General features: G+C 45.8%; 1 protein-coding gene across 3 annotated transcripts in view; it reads left to right on the top strand.

Moving 5' to 3' along the window:
• GREB1 (growth regulating estrogen receptor binding 1) overlaps positions 1–25,916 on the top strand; it is a 637,715-nt gene that overhangs the window by 456,087 nt on the left and 155,712 nt on the right. For all 3 annotated transcript variants that reach the window (XM_085610685.1, XM_085610682.1, XM_085610683.1), the window contains 4 exons: positions 8,286–8,422; positions 14,807–15,146; positions 16,206–16,321; positions 17,957–18,156. In XM_085610685.1, coding sequence (XP_085466811.1) covers positions 8,286–8,422; positions 14,807–15,146; positions 16,206–16,321; positions 17,957–18,156 — 793 coding nt within the window. The remainder of the gene's footprint in view (positions 1–8,285; positions 8,423–14,806; positions 15,147–16,205; positions 16,322–17,956; positions 18,157–25,916) is intronic.

The raw sequence follows: 25,916 nt of genomic DNA, 5'->3' as shown, positions 1-25,916 counted from the left end.
CCAGTGTCACCATGGTGACGCCTAACTTCGTGGACCCTGGACAGATCATGCTAGGTACCAGTTACCTAGTGACCAATGCCAGCAACGTCACTACCAATCACAGTATGGCAGTTGTTGATTTCTCCTGGGGAGGGGTAAGTGGCCCGAAAAAGGTTGTGGTTAGTTCAGACCTCCCCGTAGAATGTCTGTTGGGCAATGATTTGGAAACGTCACAATGGTCAGAAGTGGAGCAGAGGACTCACATGGAGATGTTAGGCTTGCCAGCACATGTCCTTGCTGTGACCAGGTCACAGGCCAAAAGATGCCCCACTGAACAGGTGCTGGATCCTGGAAGAACGGACCAGACACCTTCCAAGAAAAGGAGCAGTAAGGGTAAGGCTTCGCCTTCCCCCTTGCCCCAGGTCGTGGATCAAGTCTCCGAGGAGGCTGACCTTAAGGAACTGAGGGAAACTGAGCCGCAAGAGCTTGAACCTGGTCAGGTTGAGTTTCTGGGCTCAGGGGGACCCTCCAGGGAAGACCTGGGGAAGGCACAGTTAGACTGCCCCTCACTTGAACCCCTCAGACAGCAGGCTGCTGCTGAGGCTGCAGGGAACGCCACAGGTACCCACAAAGTGTACTGGGACGATGGACTCCTGTACTCTGAGGCAAGAGACCCCAAACCTGGTGCGACCAGGAGGCTGGTCATCCCCTTGTCTCTGAGAGGTTTCCTTCTCACCTTGGCCCACGAGATTCCCCTTGCAGGTCACTTAGGCCAGAATAAGACTTGGGACAGAATTGTCCCACACTTTCACTGGCCCCACATGTCCGAGGATACGAAGGAGTTTTGCCGCTCCTGTGTCACTTGCCAAGCCAGTGGTAAGTCAGGTGGCACGACAAAGGCCCCCCTGATACCACTACCAGTGGTGGGGGTACCCTTCGAGCGAGTGGGGATCGACATTGTCGGACCAATGGAACCCCAGACAGCATCAGGGCACAAGTTTATACTGGTGGTGGTGGACCACGCCACCAGGTATCCTGAAGCTATTCCCCTTAGGACCACTACAGCACCTGTGGTGGCACGGGCCCTACTTGGAGTGTTCTCCAGAGTGGGCTTCCCTAAGGAGGTCGTCTCAGACAGAGGTGCAAACTTCATGTCGGGATATCTGACTGCTATGTGGAAGGAATGTGGTGTCAACTACAAGTTCACCACACCCTATCACCCACAATGCAATGGGCTGGTTGAGAGATTCAACCGGACCCTAAAAGGGATGATTCACGGACTACCTGAAAAGCTTCGGCGGAGATGGGATGTCCTGATACCCTGCCTCTTGTTCGCCTACAGAGAGGTCCCGCAGAAGGGGGTTGGCTACAGCCCTTTCGAGCTTCTGTTCGGACATCCTGTAAGGGGACCCCTTTGTTTGGTAAAGGAAGGATGGGAGAGACCTCTCAGAAAGCCGGCATCAAACATTGTGGACTATGTGCTTGGTCTCCGCTCGCGGATGGCGGAGTACATGGAAAAGGCGTCTAAAAACCTTGAGGCGAGCCAAGAATTACAGAAAGCTTGGCACGACCAAAAGGCTGTCCTGACTGTGTACCAGCCTGGACAGAAGGTGTGGGTGCTGGAGCCAGTGGCCCCAGCAGCACTCAAAGACAAATGGTCTGGGCCCCACACGATCATTGAGCAAAAGGGAGAGGTCACCTACCTGGTAGACCTGGGAACTCCCCGGAGCCCCCACAGGGTGCTCCATGTAAACCGGCTCAAGGCATATGTCGACAGGGAGGGCATGGGCTTGCTCATGGCCACAGATGAGGGACAGGAGGAGGAGAGTGACCCTCTCCCGGACCTGCTCTCTCAGAACCCTGACGATGGGTCAGTAGATGGTGTTGTCTTTTGTGGCAGCCTCTCTGGACATCAACAAAAGGATTGCAAACAGGTTCTTCAATCCTTTCGACATATGTTCTCTCTGACACCCAGTCAGACCAATTGGTGTACCCACGAGGTCGACACTGGGGACAGTCTACCCGTAAAGAGTAAAATCTATCGGCAACCTGATCACGTCAGAGACTGCATCAAGACAGAGGTGCAGAAAATGTTGGAGCTGGGAGTCATTGAACCCTCGGACAGCCCCTGGGCTAGTCCCGTAGTGCTCGTGCCGAAACCTCACACCCAGGGCGGTAAGAAAGAGATGAGGTTCTGCGTGGACTACAGAGGTCTCAATGCAGTCACTAAGACTGACGCCCACCCGATACCAAGAGCAGACGAACTTATCGACCGGTTGGCCTCGGCCAACTACTTAAGTACGTTTGACCTGACAGCTGGGTATTGGCAAATCAGGTTAGCTGAGGAGGCCAAGCCCAAAACCGCATTTTCTACCCCGGGTGGGCATTATCAGTTCGTGGTAATGCCCTTTGGTTTGAAAAATGCACCTGCCACCTTCCAAAGGCTGGTGAATCAAGTTCTCACTGGGTTGGACGACTTCTGTGCGGCGTATCTGGACGATATCGCTGTCTTTAGCTCCACCTGGGAGGATCACCTGGTCCACCTGAGGAAAGTGTTAGAGGCCCTGCAGAAGGCAGGCCTCACTATCAAGGCCACCAAGTGCCAGATAGGGCAGACACAGGTTGTATACCTGGGCCACCTTGTAGGAGGGGGTCAGGTTCAACCGTTGGAGAGCAAAATACAGGCCATACAGGACTGGGCTCCTCCAACCACCCAGACTCAGGTTCGAGCTTTCTTGGGCCTGACTGGTTATTACCGGAAATTTGTCAGAAATTATGGATCCATTGTGACCCCGCTAAACGACCTGACAAGTAAAAAGATGCCAAAAAAAGTTCAGTGGACAGCAAGCTGTCAGAAGGCATTCGATGACCTAAAGCAGGCCATGTGCACAGCACCTATCCTAAAGAGTCCAGACTACTCCAAACCATTCATTGTCCAAACAGACGCTTCGGAGCTGGGTGTGGGAGCTGTTCTATCGCAACTGAATTTTGATGGTCATGACCAGCCCATAGCTTTTATTAGCAGGAGGCTGACCCCCAGAGAGAAGAATTGGTCAGCTATTGAGAGGGAGGCCTTTGCTGTGGTTTGGGCCCTGAAGAAGTTGAGGCCATACTTGTTTGGCACTCACTTCAAGATTCAGACCGACCATAAGCCCCTCTTGTGGCTAAATCAAATGAAGGGTGAAAACCCCAAACTACTTAGGTGGTCCATTTCCCTACAGGGGATGGACTTCACAGTGGAGCATAGACCTGGCACTGATCATGGCAATGCAGATGGGCTCTCCAGGTATTTCCACTTAGAGCAAGAAGACTCACCTGGTCAAGGTTAGCTTATTGTCCCAAAGTTTGGGGGGGGTCATGTAGGAGAGTAGGGTCTGCAATCCTATGATCACCCAGATTTTTTGCTTTTGCTTCATTGGTTTACGACTTTCTCCGGCTGTGGGCCTGCCAATCAGACCCACAGCCTAGCTGTTCTCTCTCGAAATTAACACACATGTACGTTAGGTGCATCCACTAATTGGAACTGGGCCGCCTTGTCAGTCCCTGTCTCAGCATACCACAGGTATCCAGGGCATCGGTGTCCCCAGGGCCTACCAGGGGCTGCAGCATGTATTATGCCACTCCTGGAATGGCCGCCCAAATCTGACACAACTGGCTGCACGACAGCTGGGGCCACGTGGTGTAATCACCCGTTGCTGTAGGTGTAGTATTCCTACACCTAACCCTAAAATGGACACATGGATTCCTATCAGTCACTCCTATGGCAGGCCTTATCAATCCTGAAGGCAGAGTGCGGGGAGTCATGTGGGATGGTGCTCTGGCGCGAGCCGAGCCCGTCGACGGCTTGCGGAACCAAGTCCTAATAGCCGTTCCATGGTGACGCGGGCCAACTATTTGCTAACTTTGGCATCGCATCACCTACACATGTCGCGTAAGGTGTCATACGAATTGGAATACGAACCCCTCGCTAGTTCTGGCGACGGGGTTAGCATTCCCCCCTTCTAGAGGGGCACGACATGGAAGTAACCCTGAACCCCGGTTAAAGTTGACTCAAGCCTTAGCATCACAAAATGGATGCTGCCACCAGACACAAGTCTGACCTCCTGCTGCTGGGGGACCTTCCAGCGAAGGGAGTTTGGACAAAGGGTTTCCTGTCGAGGGCGGTGTTAGCACCGTCCCAGACAGGGTTGTGTATCCCAGGTAGGCAGGGCTGAAAGGAAGGTGATTGCCGGTGGCACCCCGGTGCTCACTGTGCATAGCCCGGCTCAAACCAGTTTCGGGGGCACACCAGCCCCTGAGCTGGTGCGAAGCCGGACAAAGGATAGGGGTGTAACCACCCCCCTCCTGGCTCCACCCATAGGTAGAACCTAGTCACGGGCCAACCCCTTTTTCTTAGAATAAAGGTAGGAGCGAGTCCCCTTCCCAATTTGGATAATCAGATAATCGGATACCTCCGAATCACGAACCACTTTCCACGAAAGGAACTCTTGACTATTTCTGAAGACTCTCCCTTGTGGCTAAGGAGTAGCCACCCTGCTCCAGCAGGCACCAACTAAGCGCTTGCGGTTTGCTGTAAGTCTCTCCTACGGATCAAGACTGCCCAGCTCGACGAGACCCGAGTTCCCTGCCATCTCTGACCTTTTACCTCCCTCATCAGCCCAGCTGAGAGCCGTAGGTGTGACGAGACCTGCGGGACCGGCTATCTTCAGAACCTGCACGACGCTTATCTAGCACGCCCACCGAGGGACCCTCGAGTGAGTGCACCTAGGGTTTGAGAAGCCCTAAACCCTGAGCAGCTCCAGCATCGAAGTCTGTCTCCCCAGCATCCGCGAGATCTGCGTGGGGGGCCCTTCCGCTCCTTGCTGTTCACCGCGTTGTCCGACCACTTGCCGTCCGGCTTGTGGCCCTCTTCACGACGCTCCAAGATTATTTTTCATCACTAGTCTGGTTGCTCCAGACTGGCACTTGCTCCCCTTCAACAGAGGAGTACCCCGGACCCTCCTGGTCCACTCCCGACGCCATCTGGACTCCCCCGCGTGGGTGGCCACTGCCAAGATCCGCTGCCCCTTCCTGGGCCCAGCATCATCGACAGCAGACACCTTCGTGGGACAGCTCGCCCTCCATCCTGGTCGCCGCCGCGCCTCCTGGTCCGAGGAACAGCCGAGTCCGACGTCCCCCACTCACCTGGTCGAGGTGACTCCAGCCGGTACCCTCCTGGTACCCACCCGATCGCTGGCTAGCGGTTGAGAACTGAGTCCCCTCTGCTTTCAGGTTTTCCTTCATCACCGATCCAGGCTTGGATCGCTCTGAACATCGTCACTGGTCGCCTGCCAGCAACTTCTTCTTTCAGGCTCCTGAGACTACACGAGGACTCCCGACATCTTGACGAACTTCACGCAGCCGCAGCCTCCGGGCTAGGTAAATCGAGCATCTCGGTGCTCCATCGCAGGTTCGCTCTACAAGTGTCCAGTTCCTTTTTTGTTTAGTCCCACTGATCGGAACCCTCCGGAATCAGTACCTCCAGACTCTAACCATTCGCATTTCACTGTTAGTGTAGATGGTTTCTCGTGCCCCTCGGGCATTTGTGTAAATTGTGCAACTGAAGTATTTTCCTAAGAGTTTTGTAGTGTGCTTAGCTCCCTGACTCATAAAGAGCCAGGGTAGTCTTGTTATAAATAAATACCCTTTTATTTTCATAACAACTTGTGTGGTGTCCTTTCACTTGGTGTTCAAGGGGTATATGTGATGGTAAACAGCTGGCTTAACACGCCCTCTAGAGTTTAGCCTAAGACTGCTCGTATCCACGCTACTAGGATAGCTGGTCTAAAAGGTTGACTTACAACCAATCATCAATAAGGGTCGTTTGGAATGATACACAGTGATCACTAGAATAGTGAGCACTACATATCAGGCCAACTTCTCACAAGTATTAACTCTATTTGAGGAAATTATCTGGTATTTAACGCAATTAAAGACATTACGTCCATAAACCAAAATCGTGCGCAGTGAAGTTTACTGATAGTCCATATAGTACCCACCAATGGCTTTTTTGATGTAAATAGCTGTTTGTTGACTTTCAGTGCTAATCTTGATTTACTGTGGATGCAAAAACCAAGTTGTGATGGCACTGCTTATCAGTAAAATACTAATGCTCAAAAGAGGTACAGTTTGAGTTTCTTAAAGTGCATTGAGCTGTTGAAGTTTATGGCCACTTCCAGTTTTTTATTTTTTTATTACTTTTGATATATAAGCACAATAATATTTAGAACCCACAGGTACTATCAGAATGGCAGGCATCCTGTGAATATGTGGAGAAGTCTGAAAGGGATATTCTCTCGGGAGCCAGAAGTCAACTAAAAGATTTGGCCCTATTGTTTCCGAGACATTTCTTTTCCAATCGACTGTGCATGATGCCAGAAGGCCATAGTGCCTCAAGTTCATAATTTCTATTAGGCGGGTGCAGACTGGAATATATTTATACGCTTTTTTAAGTTGGGATCTTGTGACAGATCAGCAATTCAGAGATACCTCTGGCGGGTGTACGTGCCTCTAATGCAAATGAGATGCCAGAAACACAAAACTATTTCCATTTAGATACATCCGATCACCGGGCTCAGATTGCAGTAGTTTTTTCACTGGACTAAAGGACGATGGAATTGCACTCTGACTCTTATAAAGTGTCCAGGAATAACCCCCCAAAAAATTGATGGGTCATCAACTTCATTGGTAAAAGTCTCCCTCTTGAGTAAATAAATTACAATGCAAGAGCTTACTGAATATGAGTAAATGGCCTAGTTCTATCCAGTGACATTCTCTAAAAAGTAAAGAAAAACCATAATGGCTAACCGTTCTTTCATGGGGACTTGCACTTTTCAAAGCACATTTTAAGAAAGAGCCCTCATGTTTCCTTGAAGTCGCCAATAAACTAAAGATACTTAGTTGTCCCTATTATAAAAGTTTATTAAGTTTAATGAGTCCTCTGATATTATGCAAGTCATTTTTGAATGACTGAAATATATGAAGTACTGGTAGGAAACAACACATTTACAAGTTCTATCATGTGGGTCCTGTGGTAGTCAGTCCATACAGAATAATACCAATGCGTAGTACTGTCGACTAGTTTCCCAGGGACTATTACACTATTGCCTCTTGGTTACACAGGTTACTTCCCTTTTTAGGTCGAGCCTGAGCAGCGCATGCACTGCTCTGCGAGGCATGCTGTATTCAGGTAGGGACTTGAAGCTCCACCCACTTTCCGTCCATATTTTCCATTGGCTTATGTCATTGTCCACTGTAAACGGTGGCAGTTAATTGGTCAATAGGCTTAGTAGTCCCTCCTTAGTACCGCCTTGTCTCATTTTGGAACCTCCCATGGTTGACACCCCCTGTTAAATGTGCTGTTACCCAGTAGGCTTTAATTACAGCCTCCAAGCACTATTTTCTCAAATAGCAGGACATGCTCTCTCCTAACGCTTTTAAAAAAAATGTATAGCCGGGCGCCGAACACATTTGCAATGCAATAGGTCTCGCATTTGCGAGAGTTTAAGCTATTGGCATTGTAGATGACAATGCAATGCCTTTTATTTATATGTTTTAAAAACAACACATAAATAAAAGGCATTGTTATTTACAATGCTAATAGCTCAAACTCTCGTAAATGCGAGACCTATTGCATTGCAAATGCTTGTTAGAACTGATAGTAGACACTTCTAAAGTCAGAAGGGGATTGTGTGGTTTCTAAACGGCCTTTGACATAAAGGGGAGATGGCCCCAGAATTTGATTTGTGCCTTCACAAAATAAGCATATCTGTAGGTTGAATTGCAGGCAAGCATCAGGACTGTTCTGGTCATTACTCGTTTTCAAGTAGAACTATGGGTTAATATATATTTTAACCAGACAAGAGTGAAACTTGTGGTGTCTGTAATGTACGGTCTCAGGTGGTGATACCCCAGAGACAATGAAAGCTAAAGTTTGCTTACTAGCCATTAAGATTCATTCTTGGTTGCATGGGGAATACATTTTTTAGAATTCTGACCAAAATCTTTGTTCACTCTTGACTGATCATCCACAAATTGTATATGTCTGTGTGTAAGTGTGCGATGGTTAATTTTGTCATCAATAAAGTATTGTGTGGCACAAATAAGTTCCATAATCCGCTTAATGCATCCAGAAACATTGCTCCATCAACTTTGTTTACGTGATTTCTGCAGTAGTAGGTAGTAAATATGACTGCATTTACTAGTCATAGAAGTGTGTACCTTATTGCATGAAACATTATTTTATTAAAATATGCTATGTGTTCTAGGGAGTGGATTTGTATCAGGAAACAAAGAAGTATTTTGGATTGTCAGAGTTTGTTGAATCAACACTATCAGGGCACAGCCTTCCGATTCTACGCTACGATAGTTCTTATGAAGCTATGATCACAACATTAGGAAAAAGGTACACTCTGTTTTTTAAAAAACTTTACTTTTAAATGTCTCCAATATACGATTTTAGGATCTAATTTTTCTTCTGTTTAAAAAACCTCTCTATGAAACCTCTTGTGTCTGGAGAAAATGCATCCTCAGAATCAAAACGTTTGAGTTTGTTTGAGTGCTATGTGTCCTAAATCCGTAGAGGTCAACTTGGGAAGAATGGCCACAAATTGAGGACCTACAAGTGCTACTAGCCTCTTCTAGGAGTTTTCTTGTCCAACAAAGTTTCAATAAACAAGGGCGTAAAGAGCATTTCCAGGAAGTGAAACAGTATTCACAGTGTGTAGTAATTATTTCACTGTGTGTATCATTGAAAGGCAAAGTCAGCTTGTCAGGAGCTCGCCATTGACATAGTTAACAGACTCCAACCAACAGCAAACAGTGGTCTTCTTAGTATCAACATATTAAACTGACTGCTGCTCTAACAGTAGCGCATGCCCAAGGTCAAACACAGCTGAGATGGGACTAAGTATCAATAAACCATTTAAAAATCATTATTAAAGAATTAAATAAATAAAACATGGGGCAGATTTACTACTTCTGGCGCATCTCTGCTAATCAGCAGAGATGCGCCAGAAGAGTTGCGACGCATCTGCCCACCCGTGCGCCACCACTGATGCACCGTATTTACAATGCGGCGCACCGTGGCGCTCGGATGGGCAGATGCGTGACGCATCCCCCGTCGGAAAGGCGGCGCATTGCTGGAGTTGCGTCGCGAGCGCGACGCAGCTCCAGCAAGGCTCGGGGGTGCCCTATCCCTAACAAGCTGCATCAATCCTTACGCCTGCTTCAAGCAGGCGCAGAGTTTTGACGCAGCATGGCCTTAAAAGTGACTGAGTGAAATCTACAAGATTGCGAATTAAAAAGAAAAATCACAGGATTTCAGCATACAACTCGTGGACTCTTGCATATTTTATATGTAAAAGAATAAAGATGTCTGTTTCTGTCCTTTTAAAGAGATGTTACATGAAAGCCAATGACCCCACTCAAATACAGTTAAGCTATTTCACATCGGATTGTATGCACCCTACACGCCATTGTCCACTTTGCATGCATCTAATTACTATATGCACACATATATTGAATCGATTTTCTAAATATGGAACGTGCTATTTGCCCTCCTTTCATGAGTATGCAAATGGGCAATTCTTTCGTGTTTAGTTTTAATGAAACTTCTGCAAAATTAGCACTTTTTTTAAAAGTTAAATTAGTAGATACAATGTGAGTTATAACAGCAACATTAGTATAATATCCCAATACCTTTACATTAAATGTATTTTGTCAGGCCACCACGTCAGATGGCCTTTTACTGTTAGGTTTCCAATAGTAACAAAATGTACACACCTAAATCACACTTAAGCTTAGTCAGTAGGATAGATCCGTAAGTCAGTGCACTTGCAGTAGCGATCTTTTTAAGATTATCATAGGATGCAGTACACGTGAATCTGACTCAACTCATCATTGTTTACAAATCAATCAGGTTCGTACCATTGGGAGAGAAAACACGGATCCCTGTTGTGAACACTAGGGCTGGGGCCAATGTCTGTCGAGTGATGCCTGGCTGGTTAATTTTAGCACTTCCACAATTTGATTGCTGACCTTTTTCAACGGGAATGCTTCTGCTAATCATGCTAGAAGAATCTAGAATCATTGAAGCATATGTATGAAGCCCATTTCCCGTTCGCAAACGGGCCGATTCTCAGAATCGGCTCATTTGCGAATTGGAAAAAGCCTTTTGGGATGTATCATCCCAAAAGGCCCTTGCATAATAGGGAATTGCAAAATTTGCGATTCCATATTTTGCGAATGCATTTAAGGAATCGCAAATTGCGATTCCTTATATGCAATGCAGGAAGCACCCAAGTTGTGCGATTTCTCCTTAAGAAATCTCAAATTACCACCAACTTCAAGTTGGTGGTAATTTGCGGGGTTTTTTTTAAATGCGCTTTTTAGCATTTTTCAAAGTGCTATGTGGCGTACATACATGCCCTTAGGGCATGTATGTGCGCCTCATGTGCACACATACATATTTCAGGGGTGCAACAGGGTGTCTTTTTGACACCATTGCACACTTGAAATTGCATTCGCAATTTGCAAGTACCTAATAGGCCCATAGGAATGAATGGGAATCCATTCCTTAATTGTGACTCACAATTTGCGAGTCGCAATTAAGGATTGCTAAGGAATCACAAAATATTTGTGATTTTTTATTTGCACCTCGTTTTGCGATTCTCAAATTGCGATTCGCTAATAATCCCTATTTGAGAATCGAAAACACATTATGATACATATGCCCCATAATGCCTAATTACAAGAACAAGGCATATCGAAACGCTGACAGCGGAATGCTAATATTTGAGTTAGCAGTGCAAAAAGGGTTTCATTCTGAGAAAACTTCATTAAGATTTGTTCATTCAAACCTAATTGACGAAGCTACCTTTTGAAACCAGATGCAAGAAGAGCTCTTTGAAAGGAAGTTGTTAGCGCGCAGGTTGTCTATCAAAACCTTTCAAGTACGAGACTCACACAGCGCCCCGCGCGCCTGCCGTGCAGTGGAGAACACAGGCGCACGAGGATGGTCTATGGGCGCCCGCACTTCCAAGGGTGAGCCATCAATTGATAATCAAGCCGGGGATGGCAGCGCATCGCATATTTGCACTGATTATTTTCACTTAAAAAGATGCATTTAAAGGTATCCGACGCAGCATCAAAAGAATTCAGACAGAGAAGGGGAAAGAAAGGCTTTAAGCGGAATGAAAAAACTGGGGGGGTCTCTCAAAGGGGCGTGGACGACATTATTAAGGGCGTGGCTTAAAAACACATAAGCTAAAAATCGGTGCTTAGCATAGTGTGCCGCCCGATTTGTATTTTGCTGTTTCTGTCATTGCATCCAGATATATAATACAAGTAACATTACACCTAAAACAAGCCAGGACTATTGGCTTTGCCAATGGTTGTTAGTTGCATAAGATAAATAGGCAGCAATTATGGCTTGTATACAATATTGAAAAAACTTCCACTTACAGCCCTGGTGACACCACGACAATTTTGCTGCTCCTGAGTTTCAAAGCGAGAAGGGAAATCCAGAGAGAAAATGACTCTCTTTAAAGGGTTTCCCTTCCCCTATAAGGCTCACCTGACATGATGTCATGCCGTATCTTCTCCACTAGTGAGAAGTGAGCAGTGTGAGCACGCGCGCAGGATGTGCCTGCTGTCACTGCAGTCCGGAAACAAAGACCAGGGCACAAAACAGAGCCGATAGAGACCCGTTTCGAGGTCCAATTTAAAAAACTGCCGGTGCTCAGCACCGGTGAGACCCGGCCCACTTAAAGCCCTGGGCTTAGAGCTCGCCAAGTGCAGCTGGAAGATGCAGCTGAGGCAGAGCTGTGCCTTGGAAGAGCTACAGCTCCCTCTTCATGCCACCACAATCAGACGAGAAATACTACGGAGCGAGAACACTTTAATAAGACAAATCTTAAAGAAAATGTATTCAGCGCAATGCGATTAGAGCACCTGGCATTACAACAGAAATACAACAGAAATGTATTCTGCTCTTTTCATCTGAATTGTAATGAGGCTGACACATGAATAGAATTATAATTTTTAAATAAGAGAAAATGTACGGCAGCAGTTTTTGACTCCGCACATATATAAATTTAAATATGTTTGGTGCAGTCCTGTTGCATTTGAGTGCACAGTTAGCTATTGGAATGAAAAACGATGTGATAACTCATTTCCATGGCAGCCTCTAGATTTGCCTTGCTGCGTGTTCTGTAGAAAATGGTATCACTCTTTCATGACTGGGAGCAAGATCTGTATCCCCTAGCTGCCTTTTGATCAATGCAGAGATCTAACAAGGAGGCACTGCAGCTGCCGCCTTGTGCGCTGCTGCTCGCTGCTGCGGCAAAACGCCATGGGAGTTAACCTTTCAGAAGAGGTGGGAGATGCACCCACCTTTAGCCATTTGCAGGCTTTGATTGTGAAAAGACACATGCAAAAGCCAATCCAATGCGTGGGAGGAGTCAGACCCACAGAGAGTAGCTACAAGAAGCCGAACAGCGCATGCGCGCAGTGCTAAGCTTGACCCAAAAAGGGCATTGGCCTGTGGGTCTTGACAAGCCTCAAACATCTATAAATAAAAAGGCAGACTGTTGAACAGAAGCCAACAACCACCGTAGGTCTACATTAAAAGATAAATCACTGGATTTCCCTGCAGGAGTCTACTATTTTGTTGCATTGCATAACAACACAGTAAAATCACCTCATTCTCCCTAATTTGGTCCTGAGGCAAACTCCAAATATTCAGTACATTTGTATGACTCGAAGTTCAGCCGCATAAGCAGCTACCTTTGCAAACAGTAATGGTTATTTTTAGATGTCATCTTAAAATGTGCTCATTGCCACATTGAATGCTAATGCCTTGTTCAATCCCTCAATTTTGTTTCCAGTTAGTCCTGTAAAAGTTAGCAACAAAGCCTGGGGCATGTTGGGTTTTAGATAGGACTAACACAATATTCAATATATTTGCACAATAATAAACAAATCATTTCTGAGGTTCCATACTGGAGCATTTAAGGAAATATTGGCTTCTTCTCTGTATGTTTCAGTCAGTTCTTTACAGTAAGGTGCTTGCTACGGATGCAAGTGTCCAATGTTCCCAATACAATTCATAGCAGTACTTGAGCTAGTTTCTAATGCTGGAAGTCCTGGGGCCATATTATGTATTAGGGTGTACTTTCCCTGTTTGCACCTTGCACAAACAGAAAAAACAAACAGAAAAAGTCCACCCTATTACTTAGAATGCGCTGCCTCAAGGCAGCCACGAACTCGTGCTGCCTTGGGGGCAGCACATTCAAGTGAAATATGGAGCCGCTGCTTTGAAGCCGCTCCGTGTTTCACAGTGCATGCGGCAACCTGCCTACACCTTTAAAGGGGATGTCTGGGGGGTCCATAGGACCCCATGTACCACCCGCAGAGGGCTGCTCTCAGTGGGCGCACTGGTGCCCTGTCAGTGCGACTCCTTACTTCTTTGCCACTGTCCCTGCGTCTGTAATACAGCACGGGCGCAGAGGGATTCCCTCATTTGCATGGGGCGCACCCCCATGCAAATTAGGCAACGCCCCTTGCAGATAGTGCTGGCGCTTAATGTGCCCCTTCTGTAATATCAAAGTGCCGCAGGGCGCACAAAGCGAGTGCAAACGCCCGTTGCGCCCTCAGACTCTTATGTGTTACCCTTGCTCTTTTGCATGTTGCTCCTGATCTGTATTCGAATGTAGTGCAAATAACAGTGTAGTGTACTGATTTATGGTACATGCTAATTACTTCTGTTTCTTTTTTCTATCTGCACATGAAACATGTTAGCACAAAACTATAAGCCAGTGCCATACTTAACAAAGAGGTCTGCTGTTCTCTTCTAGCTTCAGCGGCATATTCACAAAGGTTTCCTTGCACCATGGAAGGGGACGCAATTGGAGAAGTAAAACCTACGTCGGATTTATCAAGCCACCCAAGGCCACCTTGCGTGGTCCTGCATGACTAGATAAATCCAGAGTAATGCAACTCAGCGCAAATCATTGCGTTTCCTTACTCTGCCCCAGGGCAGCATTCCATTGGTTGAGCGTATTCCCACGCATCCACCCATGGATTTTGGCATATTCCCAGATTTACCATTAGTGGTAGACCTAGGAATGCATCAAAATGCTACTCCTTCCCATGCGAGGTGTAACAAGGAGAAATATCTTTATTTCTCCTCAGTCTGCAGCATACATAGAGAGAGGAAAATGCCTCAGAGGATGGTTTTTGAGGAGGAAGGTGCCCCTTCCTCCACAAAAGCAATCCTGCTCACAATGCAGGCACCCTTGCACCAGGTGCAAGGGTGTCTGCATTTACGCTAGGCAGCCAAAAGGGTTCCAGTGTAGGCAAAGGACAGGAATGTATCATATTATATTAAATATGGCACATTCCTGCCCTTTCTCTTTCGCCCAGCGAAGGGGGCTTGCTGCGCTGTGTGAAGGCACTTAAACATGCCCCTTACTATCTATAGGTCGTGCTACCCTGCCTACTGTTTTTCATTGATGTTACATTATTCATCAACAATGTACTTATGTGTGCAAAATATTTTGAGCATATACATGGATTTTAATGCTTCGTACCATGCAGAGGGGCATATTAGTTAATTAATGATTACATCACAAAACAGCACTGATAATGAAATTGGTGCTAAGGTTTGCATACTAATCTCACCAGAGCCTTATTTTTCTGGATCTTTGAGGACATATCTGCAAATGTAACACTTTACTCTGGTCACTTATAACAATATCCCCACTGTTCCATTCTCATCCTATTGCAGGTTTCCAAAATTACACAGTGCAGTGATAAGGACTTTCGTGCTGATACAGCACTATTCAGCAGCCTTGATGGTGGTGTGCGGGCTCTCCCAGATGAAGAGTTACACCTCGGTGGAAACGTTGGAAATCATTCAGAACCTCTTAAATTCCCCAAAACAGTGTGCAAGTGGCCACGGCCTCATGGTTTTGCTCAGAGTTCCATGTGTCCCTCTAGCTACCTTGGCCTATGAGCGGCTCCGGCATGTGAGAGAAAAGCTAGCCCTCGAAAATCAATTTGAAATTATTTTAGGAGTTCCAGACTCGGGATTATCCATAGGAAAATACTTTATTGAGAAACTAAAGGTTTGTGCCTTTTTAACATTTTGTAATAAATTAATTTACATATACAGCAAGATGCACTTCATGACCTAAAGCTTAGCCTTGCAGATGTGTATTGCTTATTTGTCACATGCACCACCAAGATAGGGTCCTGACAAATGTATCCATTATCAGACTTGTCCACCTCAGCCTACTGAAGGTGGTCTCTCATTGTAATTGTTGCTATCTGTGCCATCTCAATACCTCCACACCTAGAAGCAGTTTTGCTATGGCAAGGGTGCTGTGTAAGTCAAATAAACATAAACATCCATGAAATGCATTTGTAGCACAGCAAGTTACATTGTTAAAAAAATACAGAGGTTATATTTAAGACAATTTCCTGAAGGGAAGCTACTGTTTGCATGACTCGTTCTTCACTGATTACCAGATGGACCAGTGCCTTTTAATTAACAGGTACGTTCATGCATGGTCTTGCTGGCAGAGCCGTACACTTTCACCCTCATTATAAGTTAATTTTAATTGGGCTGGTTACACTAGATTAATCAGAAATATGATATCTGTAGTAAATCCACAGATCTGTTGTAATTCAGAGGGAGACTCCACCTGCTAAAAGCAGCTGCATTTCAGGATTTACATATGTGGAGAAGGGGTGAGAAATAACCAGGGGAATCCGCCTAGAATTACCAATTCCACAGTATTTCCTGATATCCCAGGGAACTCTTAGAGTCCCACACATAAAGGTGGGTAACTTGGCCTTCGATATTGGTATCTCCTGAGCCAGAGTTACTTGGAGCAGGGCTTCACTTTGTGGGTTAAATGTCTTTAAGGGTAGCTAGAACATTGTCATTCATTAAAGACATGTTTTACAAAATCTACTTTTGATGATGCTTATGAAAGAGGTGCTTGATATCAACAATAGTTTAGCTTAGAATTTAAGAATATTTGTGAGTGCACTGCACACACCTGAAACAGAGTCTCTTCTGGGACAAATGTGAAGAAATGTGGTAATATTAGACCATGAAAACAATCCTTTTAGTGGTAAAATGAATACTGTAAATATGATTTTCCTGTTCTTTATGACAGACCTGGCAGAGGACTGATGACACAGATTGGCGGCCTCATACCTATGTAGAACTGGAAGGTTTGCCTTGTATCCTGATATTCAGTGGTATGGATCCACAGGGAGAGTCTTTGCCACGGTAAGATTACATTAATCCACCTTATATCTTCTTGAAACTTCATGTTTCTACCTGTATACTTTGCAACTACATATTTGTGCTTAGCATCTTAAGGAGTTTTCAGTAAAATGTCTCATTCACACATGAAAGGCCCCCATCCCTCCATCCTCTCCTTCTCCTCTCAGATCTACCCCTAATTTCAGAGTGTCACTTTAGTTATGCTTATTAAAAAATTTCAAACAATATTTTGGAATAAAGATAACTTTGAAATCAAAGGTACTCATAATAATACTTTTAACCCACCCTTAGTGGCCCCACATGGTCTGTTTACTTTCGAAAAAATCCAATCTGATACAGACATCGAGGGGCAAATGTACTGCTTTGGGCACTGTGCTGTGATACGTAAAAGGGAGAGAGCTGGACAGCACCATATGTGGCACGGCTGCTCTTTCCCCTAGTGCTGGTGTGCAATTTCCTCGCCCAGCGACCTGCACACAGCTTTGCACCATAATTCAAAGCTGTGTACCTGAGTCTAGCATTGTTGTACTGGAATGGTATACTTCCAGTACAAAATTCTATGCTAAAGTTACTTTCAAATGTTTCCCACTATATATGTGAAAAGTAAACCTGGCACAAATTACTGTCTGCAAATGTTCAGCGAAGAAGGCAATACATCATAAACAAATGGTGGTTGCAAGGACGCCCATGTACCACCCCTGGGACATCCTCTTTACACAAAATAGCACAAAGAAGTGCATAGGGCTATTTGTGTTACTTTATAGCTAATTGTATGCAACCTTCCAGAGTTTCCCGTTTTTAGAGAATGGGAGAGTTTATTAGGGAATGTACAACCCAGCCTTCCCCAGATGAGACAGTAGACTGGCAGCGCTTTAACTGCTTTACAACCCGCTTTTTGTTCATGATGATGTTTTTTGCACTGATAGAGTGTATTCATATTGGGTTGTCATTAAATGGCGCTCTTTTAAATTGTTCGCCTTGATCACTTAAATATAGAAAGAACATTGACCTTGAATAGCTTGTAAGATATGGCCCTGCTACTGGGTTGCAAGATTCCTTGATAATTCATATTACACTATGTGGCTGCATCAGAAAGGAAATACTCCCCAAAATCTTCTTTAAGCTTGTCTCATATATCTAATCCTGGTCTCTTACATCTGGCGTTCCAGTTATTTGATTTTATTAAATAATACTCACCAATCATAAACTAAGGCCATTTGTTTTTGTCCTGTTTCTCTTCATTTGTATATTTACTTTGATTGGCCATTATAGATTTGTATCATTTATTTTTCCATTCCCACATTTTTCATTTTTCATTTTCTATCCATAACATATTAATGCATCTTAATACAGAATCATTTGAACCATGAAAGATCAACTTTCCCAATTGTACCAGTGATAAAATGTTTACCTTGACTTAAAAGACTGGTACTTTTAGTTTTATTTCGTAATACCATTATAGGAATACCGTCTGCCATAAAATCATGCACGGAACATATGAAAACATAATTCCATTTAGTGTAGATTTTCTATTAATAACAACGGGGCAATATTTACAACATGATATTTGTGTCAGACGATATTCTAACAACTATATCTAGTAGCACACTTTTTTTCATACTGTTTCCGTTCCTGCAGGTCTTTAAGGTACTGTGATCTCCGTTTAGTGAACTCTTCGTCTTTTGTGCGAACAACCTTGGAACAAGAGCTTGGCTTGGCGTCCTATTTTGTTAGTCCCTGTCTATCGAGTGAAGGAGGTACAGCAAGCGATGTCCTGGAGAGTGATCCAGAGAAACTAAGTAGCACAGACAATGAGGACGAAGAATTAGGAACAGAAGGTATGATTTTTGCCACTGAATTTTAGTGCATGGGATCTGCTATATCAAAACACAGATATACACAATAATGCAGTGACCTAGATAGAAAAAATAAAACTGAATCCTTTTCATTCATATCCTCTATAGGGTAGAGCCTGCGAGACCATGTGCTAGCGCATGTGTCTCGTGTGCGTGGCACTGTTGTTAACAAAAAGGGCTTGGAGCTCGCCCGTTTCTTACCATTTATTGGCTTGTGTGGCACCCTTCTTTACAGCCTCATAATTTGTCAAGGCAGGCTTAACATCATTTCCATTCCTCTCTCTGGACACATAATCGTGCATTACACCCTAATCCACCTCACTCCAATTCAAGCCAGTCCACCCCACCCCACACTAATCTGCTCCACCCAATCCAGTCCACACCAATCCACCCGACTCATTCCAAACCACTTATCCAAATCCAATCCACCACGCTCAAATCCTCCCAACCCACCCCAATCTTCCCCACTCCAGTCTGCAATACTCCAATCCAAAACAATGTTCCCCCCTCCAATCCAAAACAATCTGCCACACTCTAATCCAAAGCAATCTGCCCCACTCCAATCCAATCCAGTCTGCCGCACTCCAATATGCCGCACTCCAATCCACTCCACTCCAATCCACCCCACTCCAATCCAATCCAATCCACCCACTTCAGTCCACCCCACACCAATCCAATCCAGCCAAATCCATTTTACCTCACTCCAACCCACCACATCCCATCCCTCTCCAGTTCACCCCAATCCAATCCACCCCACTCCAATCCAGTCCACCCCATTCAATCCAAACCACCCCACGGCAAACCAGTCCGCCCACCCCAATCCACTTCAACCCACTCCATTTCATCCCACTCTATGCCACCTCTTTCCATTTCACCTCACTCCAGTCCACCCCATTCCAGTCCACTTCACTCCAATCCAAACCACCCAACTCCAATCCACCCTTCTCCAGTCCACCCCACCCTAATCCAATCAATCCTACACCATCCCATTTCAATCCACCCCACCCCACTCCAGTGTAATCCACCCCATCCAGTACACACCTCTTCAATCCACCCAACTCCACAACAGTCTAATCCACCCTAGTCTACTCAAATCCACCCCACTGTGCCCCATTGCAATCCCCCAATTTACTCCAGCCCAATTCACCCCACTACCTTAATCTATTCCAACCTACTCCACACTATTCCACCTCACTCTACTCCACTCTATGCCACTCCACTCTACCCAGTCTACGACCCTGCACTATATGACGCTGCACTCTACGACACTCTCTGCCACTGAACCACAGAACCCTCTTCCCCTCTACTCAACTCTACTCCCCACTACTCCACTCTACAACACACTACTCCAACAAATCCAGCCTATGACACTCTACAGCCCCCACTCCACTCTAGGACACTTCACGCGATTAACTTTCAACCATGCTGAACAGAAGCCACACTGGTGTAGAGCATGTCAAAAACACTTTGCCAAAGCCAATAGCGCTTATGTAGGTGAGACCTATTGGCTTTGCCAATGCTTGTTTATTATGTGTTATTCACATTACCATCAAGTAGACTGATTAAGTGTTGTCATTGTAAAATATCTCACATATGTGAATGTCACCCCGTGTCACATCACGTAGATCAATTAAATAATTTTATGAAGCAATTCGCTGATCACAAAAGCTGTCTAACAGGTAGGCCCCACTAGTTGAGGGCCAGGTTGCAGGGACCTCTTGTTCCCCGGCCTGATTTTGGAAAGCTGTGTTGCTCTATCCTTGCATTTGTATCTAGACATCCTCATGATTGTCAAGCTCACAGGCATGCTTCCATGTTCCTATATTTGTTGACATCAAAGCCATGCTGTGATTTCAAGGGAACACTCAAATTGTACCCCTCTTGTATATGAGCAAAGCTGTCACCATATCAACCTAAGTGGTAACTGATGGCGAGGGTAGCATGATTCTAATCAAAGTGTGCAGGTGAAAACTCCTGAATAATTGTTACCAGTACCCATGTGGGGAGACTTCATACCAGCTCTCACTGTAATAGCTATTTCAGTTCCTTCACTGGAACATATATAGATGATGAATAGTGTGAGTACATGGCATACGTGCAAACTAGTGGACTGGTGAATGGAAGTGTTCTTCGGTTTCTGAGTTTGTGCTGCACAAACTCGTGGTTTATTTATGTTGAGCATATGGTGTCTGAGGCATCTCAGCCTGCCAGCTGGATCATGATGTAGATTTCCTTTACCTGGATGGATTAATTTATTCTCCATTTCTTGAGTTTAAAACATATCTATTGGTAATAGGAACAGATTTGAACATCCTGATGGTGGCATATACATTTCACAACTAGCTCATTTGAACTGGTCTAAGTGTAGACTCTTGGCAGAGAAGGCTGCAAAATCTGACCAGCAGCAGCAACCAGATGCTCCTACAGGATTGAAGGAGACTACAAGCATTTAAAAGCTGCCGACTATCTCGTTGGATCTGGCATACTTCCTTTCCTTTCAGAGGGACACGGTTATTGGACGACTCTATCAGGACTTTGTTTGTGTTTTGTAATCAGGACACCAGGTATGTATGTGCATGAGTGCGGGAACGGAAGACTGCAAATCAAGAGAGAAACCTTTCTGTAGTTGTCTGCCGTCCAGCTGCAAAACTGGAAAGCCTGTAGAGTTCACTTTGAGGTATGACACGAAGAAAGAAAGAAGATCTATGCACCTTGAAGGAACGCTTGCCATGAGATTCTTCATGATATCCAGAAAGACCTGTTCAGTGACAAGATGATAGGAGAGACTTGTGTGAGGACAGCTTAATGGACTGGGCTTGTCTAGGATCCATGAGGTTGCATCAACAGGATTCAGGGTCTCAAGCGGTATTAAGGAGCTCCTCCCTTACCCTTACAGAGAAAGGTGAACCTGCATCATTCCATGCATGTGCATGCCTGTTCTGACCTTTCTTGAGCCCTACAGTCAGTCTGTGTGGGGTCTGACTCAAAATATACAATATAAGTTTCCATTTGTTAAAGATGTCACCATTGACTGCTGTAAGTACCCCTGGTTCTTTGGATGCTCCTGAAAAACATTCTGAGATATACACGCCTAAATGTAAGCAACCTTTGGGATGTTATGGTGGAAAATCTACCACTATTTTTTGATCTGTAGTATCAGGGTATAAGGACCAGTCCAGACCTTTACCCCTAGATTACAGCTGGCCTGGCTTACAGCTGATAGGACAGTGTTCCTAAGTGGATACCGGTGACCAGTCAGCAGGTGACAGAACATCACCCAGACAGAAGCATGTAAGACTTTTTTCAAGTGTGGATCTTGTTTTTCTAAGTGGTGGGTTTTTGAGGACATATTTTGTTTCAGCTATTACTGCATAATTGCTATAAACAGTTTTATGTTTGGTAACAGAGCTGTATCATCAAAGTAGAATTTGAAATATAGCATCCCTATCTATATCCCCTGGCAATAATGTTAAAAATAGAAGAGACCTGAGTGCTTCCATAATTTATTCGTGACCAAGCCCATAGGATAAGATTGGGCTCTTGTCCAGTGTCAATGTAAAGCTATTGCAAGGGAGCTATGAAATGTCTGGGGTCGGATGTCAGCCCAGAAGGTGCTGGTATCTTCTATGTTATCTTAGTTTTAACTATTCTATATACTTATCTGCTGAATAAAGTATATTTCCTTCCCTAAATCAAACTACCAACTGGCTAATGTTGGCAATGAGGGAGCTTTAATCTTTTGGCTGAATCTAAGTTCCTTATTGCCTTCAGTTTCTGGATTGACCATCTATAGCTGTCCTTTACTACCCTGAGAGCATCAAGGGCCAGATTTATTAACCCCTTGAGTGCCCCGCCCTTTCCCCCTCCTGTGCCGGGCATTGCATTAGCGGGTGGGGTCCATGACGAGATAGTCTTGTCATGGGCACAGCGCAACCGCGCTCCATGACGAGACTATCTCGTCATGGGCATAGAAGAGGTTAAGGAGTAGCTTTGTCTTTGTGTCACACAGGGAGATGCAATGAAGCGCAGTTTCTTAATTCAGATTTACAGTGCTGTGCAAGGGGTGATTTGCCCGGCCTGGCGTGGCTTGGTAAAGAAATGTAAAGCAACGCAGGTGCTTGCGCTTTCTTAAGTTATATGGGTGGAGAATGGGTGTTCCCGTTCATTTACCCACGGATTTCACACAATGCAGATTTTCAAAAGTTTGTAAATTTAGGATTGCCTCAAATCGGTGCACCTCCCAGAGGATGGTGTAACAAGGAAAAAAAAAATCTTTTTTTCTCTTTCCTCGTTTTATGCGTAATGCATTCGGCCTCACACACAGAAAGAGGAAAATGCCTCTTTGGATTGTTTTTATGCAGGATTTTACACCTTCCTGCACAAAAACAATCCTGCCCATAACGCAGGCACCCTTGCTGTAGGAAGCTGGCTCTTTATATAGTGGGCCAAAAAGAGGTACACTATGTAAAGAGTCCAGGCAACCCTTATTGGTTTCCAGAGGCAAAAGTGCTATCACTAAATGTTCTCTTCTGTGGCAGTGTGGTTGAGCCGTTTAGGCTTATCAGAGGGTAGTGCTAAGCATTTGTTGTACTGACAGAGGGAATAAATGAGACATACACTCAAGAATAAATCAGAGACCAATTTAGAAAAATAAGTAGTATTTTTTATATACATTTTGCTACCAAAAACATCGTTATTAAGTAAATAATTTTTCAAATATTGAATTTTACAGGTAAGTAAGCAGTTCACTTTCTTGCGTCTTTACGCAGCAATGCTTTCCTATGGGGGAAAAGGCATATGTTGCATAGTTATTTACGGGTCGGTTTCTGGGGGTCTCCTTCTGGACTTATGGTCATAGGGGGCAAAGTCCCAAAGCACCACCAGCAGTTACTTGTTACTTGACCTGGGGCGCCCAGGTGCAGAAGTACTGGTAGGGTTGGTAGCTTTGGGCACTAAGCAGGTGGAAAGAAGGGGGGCACCTAAAAACAGGCTGCAGACTTGGGGACCAGTCCGGGAGCTCCCATCAGGGAGCTCGGGTCAAAAGGTCCCTGGGAGCAAGTGGGCACAGCTGGTTCGTCAGTACCTGGGCTGGGGCTCTTGGGTGCAGAGTAGATCGGTCGGCTGGGCTCTGTGTGTCAAAGGCCCTTGCAATCTCTCCACTTGAGGGTGCAAAATAAGAACAGCAGGGTCACTCTGCAAGTGGGTCTCTTTGGTGCTGACGTCATTCGATGGCTGGTCAGTCTCAGTGCTGTTAGAGTCCTGACTGAACATAAACAGGCCTTGCTTGCTGCAAGGGGTCTGGTACCCCTAGTATTGGTGCTGTGTGGCTCCGGTTAGTGCTGGTGTCTTCACACTTGCTGGGGGATAGATCTCACCTTCAGGAGCACAGGTACCTCTACCTGGGTGGCTGCTACATCGGGCTGGCTGGCAGGCGGCAACACAGTAAACCAGACTCTTCTTCAGTCCTGCAGACTGCAGGGGAGTAGCTCCCCTACTCCAAAAGAGATTGCTGGCAATTTGCGAGCGGCTGGCATTCTGCCGGGGTTCTTGGTAGTTGCTCAGCTGCAGGACGAGTCACTGTGTCATGATGTCGAGACTGGTGCAGGCAGGCAGGGTTTGACGGCAATCTTTAGTTCTCGATATTTCATGGCTCTTCTTTTTCCTCTTCTTCTTGATCCATCGAAATCTAAGTTCCTGGTATCAGGGGTGCCCCTTAAAACTCAATTTAGGGGCATTTAGAACGATTTACAGGTACCAGCCAATTACCTTTAGGGTGACTAGATCCTCTATATGACCACTTCCGGTTCCTGGCATAACACCAAAAACCAAGATGGTGGAATTCTCGTTTTCGTGTTCACATCAGATAGCCCACCTTAGGGGTATTAATAGCCTGATAGGGAACATGCCCCCTGACTATCCAATTTTCCCACCTGGTCTGGTCCCAAATGGGCCTCAGGGCAGGGGTTGGTATCTCTCATGTCTGGGGGAAGCTAGGATCGCATATCAAAGGCACCAGAGGCCTTTCAAGCATCCTGCCTTGATATGCTGATTACTTAGCAATTCTGCTTGGAGGAGGTGACAACACCTCCGGCCGGAGCAGGCCTTGTTTGTGCCGTCAGAGAGTGTGGGCTCTCACCTACAGGGGGTCAGAAACCTATCTGTGGTAGCAGGCTGATCTACACCAGTCAGCCAGCACACTAGTAGTTGGTAGGTTTTCGGGGGGCACCTCTAAGATGCCCTCTGGGTTCATGTATTAATAGATCCATCACTGGAGTCAGTGTGGGTTAGTAATACGAGGTGTATGATATCAAACATCTCTATTTTCAGTGAAGCCATCATGTAGCTGGGGAACTCGTAATCACCAGTGCCCAGTACGTGTACTCAAAATGGCTTCCCTGTTCACTGCATTGACATGGACATCACAGGGGCTTGTCTTCTCAGGCAGGTATGTCCTCACATTTAATGTAATGCACCCTGCCTCAGGGCTGTAAGGCCTGCTGTAGGGGTGACTTACTTATATTATATGCAGTGTCTGCAGGCCTGGCACCCAGGAGGTGTCCTGTGCAGTGAATTCACTTTTCTCTGCACCATGTCACGCAGCCTACAAATGCAGTTTGCATGTGTGTGCTGCAGCCCTTACGGACACTATTCAGCCTCCCTGCCCTAGATACGAGGGGTACCCTTTATTAGGGACTTACAGGGAGTGCTAAAGGTATTGCCAATTGTGGCAACAATTGTACAGTTTTAGGGAAAGAGAACTGGCAGTGGAGACCTGTGTAGCAGGCACCTAGTGCACTTCTGTCAAAATTGTATCAAATACTAGATATAAAGTGGGGGTGTCAGTGTCAAAAACAGGCACTTTCCTACAGAAGAGTTGGAGAAACATGTTCTTTTGCAGCGTGAATCTTTCTGGATTCACTATGCTGTGCATTATTCCGCGATCTTGTGGTTGGGTCCGGATTCGTAGTCTTTTCTTTGTTTTTTTTTTTTTTTTTTTTTTTTGTAGCCCAGGTGGGCGTCGACGTACACCATTTGGTGCACCTCCCGTGACGTCGTCGTGCTTCCTGCGGAAGTCCCACCTTTGGGGCGCCATCTTCAGATTCTTTTTTCCGCCGTTGGGTCTGGATCGTCATCGGGAAGCTCCAGAATTACACTCGAAGGAAGAAGGAAGAAAAGCGAGTTTCGTCGATAGAAACACTAGAAGATATCAGGAAAGGAAAAGATTTCATCAGGAGCGCGAAGAAAGGAGGACCAGCGCCCTTTTTTCTTCGACGGCCTTGGAGAATGCACGCTCAGAGACCCTGAGCGCAATGGACAAGACGCCATTCAAGTTCTGCCCAAACTGCCACCACAAGTTCGCGCAGAGAGACCAGCATCCGGTCTGCAACCTCTGCCTACCGGTCGATCACCAGAGTATCGACTGCAACGCCTGCTCAGCCTTCGCGCCGAAGACACTCAGGGTGAGAGAGCGGCAGAGAAGGGCCAACGCCAGCATGGACGGCAAGGGGAAGCCCCCGACGCTCTACGCTCTGGGCCTCTCCTCAGACGACGAGGACAACGTCGCCGAGACAGCCGAAAACTTCACGGTCGTAGAGACCGACAAGAAAAAAGAAGACGAGGTAAGAGAATCGTCGAGCGCAAAACAAAAAGTACCTCGACAACACGAGGGTGACTCGAGAAAATCTGAGTCAAAGTCCACGAAGGGAGCCCCGGCGCCGAAAACTTCGACGTCCAAAGGGGGA

This window comes from Triturus cristatus, chromosome 6, assembly GCF_964204655.1.
Source record: "Triturus cristatus chromosome 6, aTriCri1.1, whole genome shotgun sequence".
Classification (NCBI taxonomy): Eukaryota; Metazoa; Chordata; class Amphibia; order Caudata; family Salamandridae; genus Triturus; species Triturus cristatus.
The sequence above is the reverse complement of the archived record's forward strand: the minus strand, read 5'-3'. Positions and strand labels throughout refer to the sequence as shown.